General features: G+C 39.0%; 1 protein-coding gene across 6 annotated transcripts in view; it reads right to left on the bottom strand.

The window, feature by feature from the left end:
* The window catches only part of PPP2R5E (protein phosphatase 2 regulatory subunit B'epsilon), a 153,366-nt gene extending 140,789 nt beyond the window's left edge, over positions 1-12,577 (bottom strand). For 5 of the 6 annotated variants that reach the window (XM_019923046.3, XM_033851074.2, XM_073800412.1 and 2 more), the window contains exons 1-2: positions 12,446-12,577; positions 9,863-10,026 (exon numbers count right to left, since the gene is read on the bottom strand). In XM_019923046.3, coding sequence (XP_019778605.1) covers positions 9,863-10,019 — 157 coding nt within the window. In that variant the 5' untranslated portion in view covers positions 10,020-10,026; positions 12,446-12,577. The remainder of the gene's footprint in view (positions 1-9,862; positions 10,027-12,445) is intronic. The other variant, XM_019923055.3, reaches the window with a different exon arrangement.
* Between the last annotated feature and the right edge of the window lie 572 nt (positions 12,578-13,149).

Genomic DNA, 13,149 nt, shown 5'->3' with positions numbered 1-13,149 from the left:
AACTCTCCCGCCTTTATGGTGACAGCATTTGTGTCCCACAGGGGTCCAGAGAGGCATCTCCCCCTCCCTGCCAACGTGAGGTGCTGGCTGTCCTTCCTGTCTGCCTCTTGGTGGCACTGCCTTGGCTTTTCCAAGGAGCTGAGTCTGTGAGGCCTGCTGCTCTTCCTCAACTCTTCCCTGTCACCATCCACCACCCACAGTGCCACTGCCAGCCTGGCTGCTCCCCCCGCTTCTATTCTCCACTTCTCTTTCTCGTCACCTCAGTCTCCTCACAATTTTCAGGGTTCTTACAAGAGGTAGTAAGATGATTCACGTAATAAATCATCCCAGCACAGCATGAACAAGCAGGCTGTTAGCTCCAGTGCTCACCTGTGTTCATCCACCACTAATGCACATAATGGAAAAGGCCCTGGCTTTGGAACCGGATGGAACTGGGGTCCCAACTCAGGCTCTCTCCACCCGCAGTCAACAGCAAACATCCCTTGTTCTTGGTGTTGTTGGGAAGCTTCAATGTGACACCATGTGGTACCTCACCTGGCACACAGCAGGACCAAGAGATACTGCTTCTCTTCTCCTTCACTGGTTACTAACTTATTTCTTCACCAGCAAAGAGAACCTGAGTTTCTCCTCCCGACTTCTTCCAGGTCCACAGCTGTTCCAGAGAAAACGCTATTTTCCAGGCACTCTCAATTTTACCAATGGTAGTTCTATTCAAGCAGCTTAATTTTTCAAATGACACTGATCAAAAATTTCCAAACAACCACACTGGGGTCATGTAGTAACTTCTACCCTCAAATACCTTTTAAAGTTCTGTTTGGTATCAAAAAGAATTAAAAATCAAAAAAAAAAAAGAATTAAAAATCAGAAAACACATGCAGGAGAAACCTCTTGACATGAGATCTCCCTTCTACAGAAAGGAATTATATGACAAATTCTCTCTCTCTGCTCTGAGTGAGGAAACTGACACCTACCACCCAAGGCAATGGTTGCTAGCCCTTAGGGAAACTCCTTTGAGAATCTGATGAAAGCTCTAAACCCTCTGCCCAAAAAAAATGTCAATCTGCACAGAGACACAAAAACTGCCTGGAATTTCAAGAGGGTTAAGGACACTCTGAAACCCACCCATCAACAGCAAAATAAGAGCCCTCGACAAAGAACCTTCTATGATACTCCTTAAACTGGCAAAATCCTCAATTCAGATTTTGTTTCTTTAAGGTGCAATAAATTCAAAAGCCTAGACAAAAACCTCAATAAGATAAAGAAAGAAGTTTTCTCATTCACTCTCCACATCTGGCTCCAATGTCAACTCTTTCTGGCTCAAAACAAAATGCTACAAAATTAACGAGGCTCAAAACCTGAAGAGAAGGTTCTCTCTATGAAGCAAAATGTCAAAACAAAGATGTGTTAGGGTTAGTGAATGTGCTGGGAGGTGAGCAAGGGAAAAGGAGGTAAAAAAATTAAGTATTAAGAACATCTACACATTTTATTTTCCAGTATCATCCTTTTTAACTTTCTATGTCTGTGTATATTCTTAACATGCATTATATATTCGTATAATAGCACATGTGTGCAACATATAAACAGAAATATACATTATTTTTACTGATAGGAGTAAGCAATCACAACAAGTTTGCAGATCCTGTCCTACTAGACAACTTCCAAAATGAGTTTACCTAACAATAATTTCTCCTGGTTAACTCTCCACAAATGGAATTTCCCTTGAAAATAATCACATTAGCCACCTTAAGTTCTTATTCCTGAAATGAGAAGTCAGTTTCAAACTAATGTTGACTAAACAGCAATGCTGAGATTGTTCCACAAGAAGCAGTTCTCCTTTTTGCTTTAAAAGTCTAATTCTCACAGCTCCACATACTCCATATTTTTCTTCCTTAAGTGTAAATAATTCATGTAATGTATTAAAGAAATAATCAACTGAAACACTGGCATACATTTTACACTACACAGTTCTTCCTATAATTATAATAGTTAATATTCTTCAACTCCTACAACATCGTCAGCACTGAGCTAAACGTTACCTGCTTGATGGCACTTAATCTGACCTTACGAAGTGGGTTCCTCTCCCAGTTTTGGAGATAAAAAAACCAGTGCTTGGAAGTCACATGTCTGTGAGTGGACCTAGAATTCGAACCTACGTGTGTGTTACCCCAGAGCCTCCATTCTTACCTCAGAGAGGCCACCTGCCTCCCTCAGGTAATATGTTACATATATTAGGTATATACTATTATTAGGTAATAATATAATATTATACTGTTTAATTAGTAAGTTCCTTTATGCATAATTCTACTATAATATAAAAATAAGATCCCTGTTTTGTTTTTATGAAATCTTACAATACAAAAGGTAGAAAAATATTTTTAAGTGGTAAAAGAGAATGTCATTACTGACAAACAAACCGAAGAACTACTTTAGTTAGCCATTTTGTAATATCTAGAAACTTTACTGTTTTTTTTCAAGCACTACAAAATCTAGTTAATATTAAGAGCTTACATTATTATAAAAGTTTTAAAGACAAGAGAAAATTTGACCATAAAACACTGCTTTGAAAGTCCATTATAATATCAGATATGCTATTCTCTCTTAAACTATACAAAGAAAGAAAGCCTGGTGATCTGATCAGCCTGTAATTCAGTCCCCAAACACCAGCAGAAAAAAGAAATTTCACTATACTTAATATCTTAACTTCTACAAAATGAAAGTGATGAATCTCCTAAGTAAAAGGAATGTCTGTCATACATAAAATCCACTCCATCCTCTCTCCACAAGATGTCACTTCTGTTTTTAACCTGAAACATGCAGAATTACCAGAGAAGAAAACCACTCTCAGCTTTTTAAGTGAACACTCAGCAATTTGATCCTTTAAAAATAAAAAGTCTTCATTAAACAAGCTTATAATTTTGTGTAGGGCTTCCCTGGTGGCGCAGTGGTTGAGAGTCCACCTGCCGATGCAGGGGACACGGGTTCGTGCCCCGGTCCGGGAAGATCCCACATGCCACAGAGTGGCTAGGCCCGTGAGCCATGGCTGCTGAGCCTGCGCGTCTGGAGCCTGTGCTCTGCAACAGGAGAGGCCACAACAGTGAGAGGCCCGCGTACCGCAAAAAAAAAAAAAAAAAAAAATTTGTGTAAATTACTAGTTAAAATAAAATCTGCATGGCCTGGGTTTGGGGGGCAAAATTTAATATTTAGAAAGGAAAAATAAATGTCTATAGTGCTATTACTAATAACCTCGATGTTTTCAACTAACAACGTTCATTCATTTACTAACAAATACTTATTGAATACCAACTATGTATGAGGCACTGATCTAGCCCCTAGAGATAAGAGAAACAAGGTTTCTACACCAAAGATTATATTCTCATGGGGGAGGAAAAACAGATAACATACAAGTGAACAAAGATAAAATAATTTCAGATTATAAATATGATGCAAAAAACAACAGAGTGATAGAAACGTCAAAGGAGACTATTTTTAAAAGTGATGAAGGATGGTCCCTAAGAAGGTCCCATTTGTGCTGAAACTTGAAGAATGATACAAAGTCAAGAGAAGAAAGTTCTAAGTAGAAAAGGACCACCTCACCTTAGGAGAGGTTTCATTTGGCACCTTAACATTTTTATGCCCTGGATGGGTTATATCCTGGAGAGACCCATTTTATGATGAATTCTGTTTAAAGCTTACAATATTTATTGGTAAGTATCCAGTGCATCTGCACACACATAAAGCTAACATGATACTCAGGAAAAACGATAATAATAATAATTCCCAATCTTTTGGTCTAAGCCAAAAGCTCTTAACTCTGGGGAAAGAGCAGGAATGGTAGAGCTAAATCTTTGAGAAGTTGATGAAAGCAATGAACTCTATCCTCCAAAAAAAAAAACCAAATGCACCTACACAGAAACTTTACATATAATTTTTGGAGGTTCTTAGAAACTTGAAGCCCATCCACGATGCACACACCCTATCCCCAACGAGAAATCCATGAACCCTAAGTTAAGAACTAAGCAGTAATTATCACACTCAGATGGGACGGATATGAATGCAAGCTGCTTACCCTACTTTTAAATGATTCACGAATCAGGAACGCTTACTCTCATTTTGGCCCACATGAGACTTTGTATGGGAATTTTCTCTATGCTACAGAAACAAACTATTAGGAGATATAGATATAGATATATAAAATTCTCACCTAAAAGTGAATGAAATGCCTCTTCACTACAACTAGTATAATCTTTCACACATGATAACAGTGTCATTTGATACTGGTTTTGCGCAAGATCTTATAATTTCTTCCCCCAAAGAAATATATTACCACATTGCTTCAAAGGCTGCAAAGCTGTATGTTAACACCTATTAACTTACAGATGTTCTTCTGGTTCAAAAGCCAAGCTACGATTATTTTTTTAAAACCATTCACACATACGCACACACTCACACTACAGTTTAGTTGCCTAAGGAATATACATCAATTACAAATGAACTTATTTACAGAACAGAGACAGACTCACGGACATAAAAGGCAAACTTATGGTTACCAAAGAGGAAGACGGGTGGGGGGAGAGGGGATAAAGCAGGAGTTGGGGATTAGCAGACGCAAACTACTATATATAAAATAGATAAATGACAACAAGGTCCTACAAAGAATTATATTCAATATCTTGTAATAAACTATAATGGGAAAGAAAAAAAAGAACATACATCGTTAATCTAAGGTACAAACTAGATCAATGGTTCTTAACTTTTTTGATTCAGACACCCCTTTGAGAATTTGAAAAATGCTATGGAATTATCCCACTTAAAAAATGGACAAATTCATACAAAATGTGCATATAATTTCAGCCTGCTCAATGCATTTCAAATTCATTCAAGGGTTTAAGAATGCCTATACCTACAATACAAGTATATTATGACTGGCTGTTTCTGGGAAGGGGAGCTAATTAGGAAAACCGACTTGGGAGGAAGATTTTTCATTATACATCCTTTTGTATCTTTTGGAATTTGAACTATATAACTGTATTATCTATTCAAAAAACGAATAAGTCAAAAAGCACTACACTAAAAAATGTGGCAGGATACCAATGCAGAAGGTGAAATACCGCCACGTAAAGATGCTTAAAATAACTAGTCTACTAAATTCAACACATTTGCACACTGTTTCTTTGTATTTGGGGGTTGAAAAAGGTTCATGACCTCAAAACTATGCTCTTGTTTCATAATTTTCAGAGAAATCTCCAGTTTCAACTTTTTTGCTAGGAAAATACAAAAAGTCAAATAATAATTTCACATTATTCATATTGTAACTTCTGAAATCCCAGTTAAATGACAACAGTTAGTAATATATTGAATGTGGTACTGCCGCGTCTCTTGATTTTTATTATCATCCCCATTTGACAGACAAGAAAACCAAGCTTTCCAAAGCTAACTCGCTTGCCCCAGGCAACACAGCTAGTGAGCTAGCCAGGACTCTTGCAGGCAACAAAGCCCGTGTACTTCCTCCCATGCGACACCACGGCATAACCTATAAGGGAGACAGTGAACACCAAAATCGAGGACATTATTTCTTAGGAGATCATTCGCATTATAAATACAGTTTAGAGCACTAGTCCATTATAAAACTGGGAATTCTATCTGTATGCTCCTTTACACTATACAAAGCAGATAAAGATGAAAGAGACGAATTATCCCATCCAATAATTTTAAAAGCACACAAACTAGTTTTAACTTGGAATTTTTCAAGTCCTTACAAACTGTCACCCTATAAAATAAAAATGTAAGCTGAATCGTAAGCGTAGAGTTAAAAAAACATCAGAGAATTAGTGTTACAGAAATACGTTACCAATCTAAAGGTTTCAACACCAAGGGGCAAAGAGTTTCTGCTGAACAGCACCCCCAGCCATCAAAGTTTTTGGAATGTTTGATACTGACTGTCCAAACTATGAGCAAAATGCTTTAGAAACTTATGATGAATTGTGAGGCTAGCAACAATGATGCCACTTTCATTATAATCCCATTTTCAAAGAGGTGGTAGCTTTCAAAAACATCTCACTCAAATCTAAACTTATATAATCGTTTAAAGTTAAAACGAGAAGGAAATATGGCGTGGGTAGAAAACATAAACCACCTAACCAGATACGACTACCCCTAGTAGTTATTATTATTATTGCTATTGTTACTAATGTGTGTGTGTCCATTTGCCTAAGTGTTTATTTTGTCCTTATTCAGCGACTTACCTAGGTAACTGTCCAAGCTTGCTTTATGTCCTGCTGTGCAGGCACCCAGAAAGCATCCAAGTCTTTACTTTCTTATCAAGCACATAAGGCACTCAACCTCTACTGAATTCCCCTTATCAGGAAAATGAGTAAAAGTCCTTCAAGCTCAAAAACTTTAGGACCTTCTGAAAATATTTTCAGAAGTACTTTATGGAGAAAACTCAAATGTCTACATGTCAAGGTCTATCCTGCAATTTCACAATTGCAGGAAAAGCCAGGTCACTCTGATATATTTACACAAAACTACATGCTGGTGTTGCTGTCTACAGAAAAATAACATCATTGATACAAATTTCAAAAACCCACCTATTAGGAAAAGAGCAAAGGAGATGAAACTTTCCTTTCAGTTTGTTACAGTGCTGCAAGTGAAGAGACTTTTAAAATGCTAAGAAATAATGGCAGTGTTACTTATAAGTCAGTCAAATATACCATGCATATAATAAGCATTCTTATAAGGCAAACACACAAAACAAGTGATTAATGAATACCTAATTTTTGAGCTTTCAAAAATTACATATTAAAAAGATGAGCTACATAATTACTATGTTTACACAATTTCTGTTTTCAAACTCACCTAAAATTAAAGACCTTAAGGACATGTTTTTTCTTTACTCTTTAAAGCAACCCCCAAAATTCAACTACAGTTTATACTGCACCCCCAAATAAAATTATCTTAAACCTTCCAATTCAGTCAAAACAATTCTATAGAAAATTAAATCAATAACTACCCTTTGGCATGCATATATAATTTACTCTGGTTTTTCCTAAGGAAATGGTAAAAAAAAAAATTCCTTTTATGTTTTCCTTATATTTCATAAACCACCTCCTAAAGTTGTGAGAAGGCACACAAATAAAAGTCAATCCATTGTAAGGAAAACAAATGTTATTCAACAAACTCTTTACATTCACTATAATAATCAAGAACAAATACACATTTCTAAAGTCTATACATGATTGTACTTCTTTGTTATTCTACAGATATGGAAATCTAATTTATGGAATGCTTCCCGGAATATTTTCCCAGAACGTGCTTATTACACAAGAATCACTTTTAGTCTGTCTGGAATTTAAGCTTGTGGATGTATCTAGTATTATATGATCTTGTTGCTCTCCAATGCTCCTATGCTGGCAAAACATACAAGTTCACAAAAATCATATTCTTGGAGAGCAGAATTCTTGGAAATTTTACAATACTATCAGACTCCACTTAAAATATGAGAAAAGGATATACAAATGGCCAAAAAGCACATGAAAAGATACTCAATGTCACTAATCACTAGGGAAATGCAAATAAAAATCACAATGAAATACTACTTCATACACATTATGATGGCTATTATTGAAAAGAAAAAAAAGGAAAAGAAAATAACAAGTGTCTGTGAGAATGTGGAGAAATTGGAAGAAGCCTTGGGCTCTGCTGGTAGGGATGTAAAATGGTACAGCTGCTGTGGAAAACAGTATGGCAGTTCCTCAAAATTTAAACATATGCTCCAGCAATTCTTCTGGGTATATACCCAAGTGAAAGCAGGGACTCAAAACGATATTTGTACACCCATGTTCTCATAGCAGCGTTATTCACAATCACTGAAAGGTGGAAGGAACTCATGTATCCGTTGACAGATGGATAAACAATACATGGCATATATATACATACACACACACACACACACACACACACACGCACACACGATGGAATATTATTCAGCCTTAAAAAGGAAAGAAATTCTGACACATGCTACAACATGGATGAATCTTGAGGACATTATGCTAAGTGAAATAAGCCAACCACAAAAGAGACAAACATTGTAGGATTCCCCCTATAGGAGATACCTAGAATAGTCAAATTCAGAGACAGTAGTGGTTGCAAAGAGGTTGGGGGAGGGGTAATGGGGAGTTAGTGTTTAATGGATACAGAGTTTCAGCTGGGAAAGATGAAAAGTCTTAGAGATGAGTGGTGGTGATGGACATACAACAATGTGAATGTACCTAATGCCATGCTTAATGCACACTTAAAAATAGGTAAAATGGTCAATTTTATGTTATATATATATTACAATTTTTTTAAATGAGATAAGAAACAACAAAATATTAAAACATGTGCCAAATTCTTCTCACGCATGCTTCTTTCACTACCCACAAAACCAACACCATGGCTCTGAGTGGTCAGTTAAGTTCTAATTTAAATGTTTACCATGGGCCCCAAGAAATTAATATAACAAAGTTTAAATTTGTTCTAACCCTAAGAAAGTTTAAACTGCTTCCTCAGAATAAAATCCGTTGCCAGATATAGATGCTAATAGCTATTACATGTCTATTTCAGATTAAATAAACTACTAAAGAATCCAATATACCTCCCAACTTTGTATTTCAAGTACAGTTACTTTTATCCCTAGCGAGTTTTTCCTTCATTTTTCTTCCAAAGCCTCATAAAGGCTATTTTCATTTTTACCAGCAAAAACTTTAGTCAAAATTTTCTCCCCCCAAACTCATACGAGCTCATCTTCATTAACTGTAGATATATCATCTTTACAGTAATAGTATTCATTTCATGTTTACCAATTTCAAGTATAAACATGGAAATCTCATTTATGAATCTTCCTCCCTTAAAAAAAAATGTTCATACCGGAAAAACAGAAGTTTGAAACATCCTAGGCTACATTTTGAGGATCTTTTCTAGTCACACTCCAGTTTTTCTTTTAATACCTTCCGATTTCACAAATTGTTACAGACAAAAATGTTCACTAACTAACTAGCAACCCAGTTTTTTGATTTCCTCTGAGCCAGTAAAGTGTATTGTATTGTTCACGTCCCCTTTCTCCTCACTCTTTAAGTGTTCAGCAGACAAAAATCTACCTTCAACGGTAGATTCTAATAGCTCCATGCTATAAATGCTATGTTCGGATACATTTCAAACAATGCTTGTTCATAAACATAAAGCAAATAGATAAAAATTAAAAGGAACAAAAAGTACCCACATACTCAAACAAAAGGTAAAAGGTTTAATTTAGAAAAAAAAGTTCCCACATTAATTCCATAAACAATATGATCATCAAATACTTTTTCTATTTGTACTATCTGAAAACAAAAATGCATGTAATCAATTACTGACCATTTTTTCTCAATTTTAAAAAATGAATTATTTCAAACATCATTTTCTATATGTAAGTTAATGGCACCATCTCCTCTACTAGGTCTACCTCCTGTGATTAAATCTGTACAATTTGTAGTTGTCACTGCATACGATGTATACATCTAAATGTCAACAGAAGACAATAAGAAAAACACAGACCCAGACCTCATAAAGTTTCTGTGGCATTCAGTTTTTCTACTTATCAATGTGAGAGATTCTCTGATAATAAGTTTATTTTCATTTGTCCATGGCTATTTATATTAAATTGAACCCTTTAAAAGGGGGAGTGGGTGTATCACACACCAATAACTTCAACATGTCGGAAACCTCCCATCTCTTCAATTTGCAACACGGAATTTTAACAAATATGGAACTCTACAAAAACGAAAATTATATACAGATTCAAAAAGATCAATTGAAAAGGAATCCATCACCTGGTCATGAGCCTTACCTTTTAGCAGCGGCAGAGGTGTTAACTCAATAGGCTTGCCTTGAGACCTAAACTGTGAGGAACTTTGCGACCTCTTCTGTCTGGCTTTTCTGACGGACTTCCGAGAAAATCCGTCTACTTTATCCACTGATGGAGGAGTAGTTGGTGCTGAGGACATATCCCTACTGAAAAGAAAGAAGTATCATCAACACATTCCCGAGGTAGAAGCATACAAGTGAGTTACTCAAATTCTAAAATTCCCATACACTGTTTTTGAAAATGGGAGTATGTTTAAAAGAAAGCAAATAAAATCAATTAAGAGCAGTCACATGTTCAATGGGAAAACAGAAAAACTTGCTGGAAAACAGAATATAAGTACTATATAAGCAATACTGTAATGCTAATGCATTGTGCTACTCCCACTACGATATGCATTAAAGATGTTCATTTAGGGCTTCCCTGGTGGCGCAGTGGTTGAGAGTCCACTTGCCGATGCAGGGGACACGGGTTCGTGCCCCGGTCTGGGAAGATCCCACATGCCATGGAGCAGCTAGGCCTGTGAGCCATGGCTGCTGAGCCTGCGCGTCCGGAGCCTGTGCTCCGCAACGGGAGAGGCCACAACAGTGAGAGGCCCGCGTACCGCAAAACAAACAAACAAACAAACAAACAAAAAGATGTTCATTTATACTTGAACATGTACTCATTTTATAACTGCACAGCTCTTCTCATCTTGAGATCCAGAAGTAACTGAGGAACTATTCTACAGCTACAAAATTTCCATCCAAACATTTTCCCAAGATAGTTAATATTATGAATGGGCTCTAGAGTTGAAACTCTTATGGTACTTCAAGAATCTACACCACTGTATCACAGCCAGGTGAAATTTACAATTTCTCAACTACCAAGACATGACTTTTAATGCAATGTGCTGTGTTAGCTATGATAAACTACACCACACCACAAAGGAGGACAAGCTAGGTTACTTTAAACAGAACACATAAAAGGCATAATTAAAATCATTTCAAAGAAGTCTTCTTTTTGAATGAAGCCATCTGAAGTTACTAAAGCTTAATAAACAAAACTATGATGAAATGGTACACCAAAGTTGAAATAAAAACAAATTCACAGCCTACTTAGACAACCAAGTTGAGTTCCCTTGAAGTTCATCATCAAATATTAATTTTCATTCTATCAAACTAATGGAACTGAACAGTTATTTGGGATTTTTTTTAACATTCTCAAATCATTAAAATGAAGGCTATTTCCTAAAAGTAACAAGGATTAAGCTCAGTTTCATTCACCAATTTAAACAGATGCCATCATTTCTATGGCACTGAGGCTCCATGCTCCATGGAAGATTAATGGCAGACTTGAATAGAAATAACGCACATGGGGGAAATGCTGAAATGCAATTACTCACCTGTCATTCCAATACATAACATAAGTGTTTTTTAACCTCTAAAAGAGTTAAGGAGTTTTTTCCTGAACGTGTGAGAATAAAAAGTTACCTGGATTAGCTGGATTCTGACAAAGTAAAAATAATAAAAACATAAACAAAAAACAAACAAAACCATATGATGTTGAGGTTTGGAATTTTGAAGTCCTGTTTGGTACTCTTTTTTAAAAAAGTTTTTAACAATCTAATTTAGCCTTAAATAAAATGTGACAGATAAAAAGGAATTGCAAACCATGAATGATTATAGAAGAAGTAAGATGACTTAAAAATTTATAATAACTGCATCTGCAAGAAGCTCCACATCACATTTGTATGTTGTAAATTTAGGGGCTGCTTTTCCAATCTGGTATGTGAATTATTTAGACTACATTTAACCCTCACAACACAAGATTTCCATAAATCCTGTTCCTCCTCCACTCTTTTTGTCTCTCCTTTATTCTTTATCTCCCATCTCTAAAGATGATTTACTGGTAGCAAAAACAAATTCTGTTTTAATCATTTGCCCGCGGCCCAGGATAAACGTCAAGGATCTCAACCCTAAAGCGCTGCAGAATTGAACGTGCAGTAGCAGCGGGTCCGTACAAAGCCCGGGGAAACAGGTTTCGCCGTGGGCTAGGACGCCCGAAGCTTTATCATCCTCTAAGCATTGGGCACGGGGCATTTCCAAGGCACAGGATAACCCAAAGCGGGTACTGGGGTGGAGGAGAAAGACAGAGAAAAGGTTGGTCTGTAGGGATGCTCACATACTCCGTTTGCTCCCACCCACCCCACCCCACCCCGTGCCACCCCAAGCCCTGGAGAAGATAAGCTGCTACAGAATCCTTCTCACTACACCAATCCCCCTTTCCTCCCCCCCGCCCCCGTCAGTGGATAAAGGGGGACAAGAATACGCCTCCAATGCCGGAAGGTGGAGAAAAAGGGGGGTGGAGGGCAGAGTGAATGAAAGGCATCATCAGAAGCATTTGCAGGTAAATCAGACAAGTGGGACCGGCGCTCCCTCTCCCGCACCTCACCCCATCGCACCCCTCGCCGGCCCAGGCCAGGCCTTCCCCAGGTCGGTGCCCCGCAGGTTCCCCAGGAGGTCGGGTAGAAGGCAGGAAAGGAGGAAAGGAAGCAGACGAGCCGCGGTGCTGGAGGGACGAAGTTACCTTGAAGCTTCTGGAGAAGAATCCGAAGATGATCTGTGGTTTCGGAGGGGCGGGAGACGGGAGAGAGGGCCGCAGCGGGGGCGGGTGGCGGGACCGGGGCGTGCGGGGGGAGGTCCGGACAGCGGCAGGGAGCCCGGGGCGACGGCTGTCCGGCGCGGCGTCCCTCCGGTTCCGCGGCAGCGGCGCCTCTAGGCCTCACGGCCGGACCTGAACCTCAGCGCTCCGGCGGCGGCGGCGGCGGCGGCCTCACGATCCTCCCCCGCGGGCCCGTCCCATCAAATCGGCACCGACCCCGCTGCGGCTCCGCCGGTGGCTCCTCGCTCACATTCCCGGCGGGCGGCGCCTCTGCTCGTTGCCCCGGACCCGGCGGCTGCAGCGACGACGAGGGGAGGGGGGAAGGGAGGGAGGAAGACTGGATCCGCAGAGGCAGCAGGAGGAGAAGGAAGGAGAAGAAGGACCCGCTGGGGCTGGAGCCGCCGCTGCCAGAGCCGCCGTTCAGTGCCCGCGGTGAGTCCCCGTCAATGCCCCTTTCTCTCTCCTATTGTCAATATCACCGGGCAGCTGAGTCCATGGCACACTCGCAACCGAACCTTCTGGCCAGCAGCGCCCGCCTCCAGCGCCCACTCACTGGAGGCTTCAAACGGGAAGCGAGGCTTCATTGGCCGGCGTCCGCCTTCACTCCCTTGTCAGCATGTTGGGCTGAG

Source organism: Tursiops truncatus, chromosome 2, assembly GCF_011762595.2.
Source record: "Tursiops truncatus isolate mTurTru1 chromosome 2, mTurTru1.mat.Y, whole genome shotgun sequence".
Classification (NCBI taxonomy): Eukaryota; Metazoa; Chordata; class Mammalia; order Artiodactyla; family Delphinidae; genus Tursiops; species Tursiops truncatus.
This window is presented reverse-complemented; position numbering and strand designations above follow the sequence as displayed.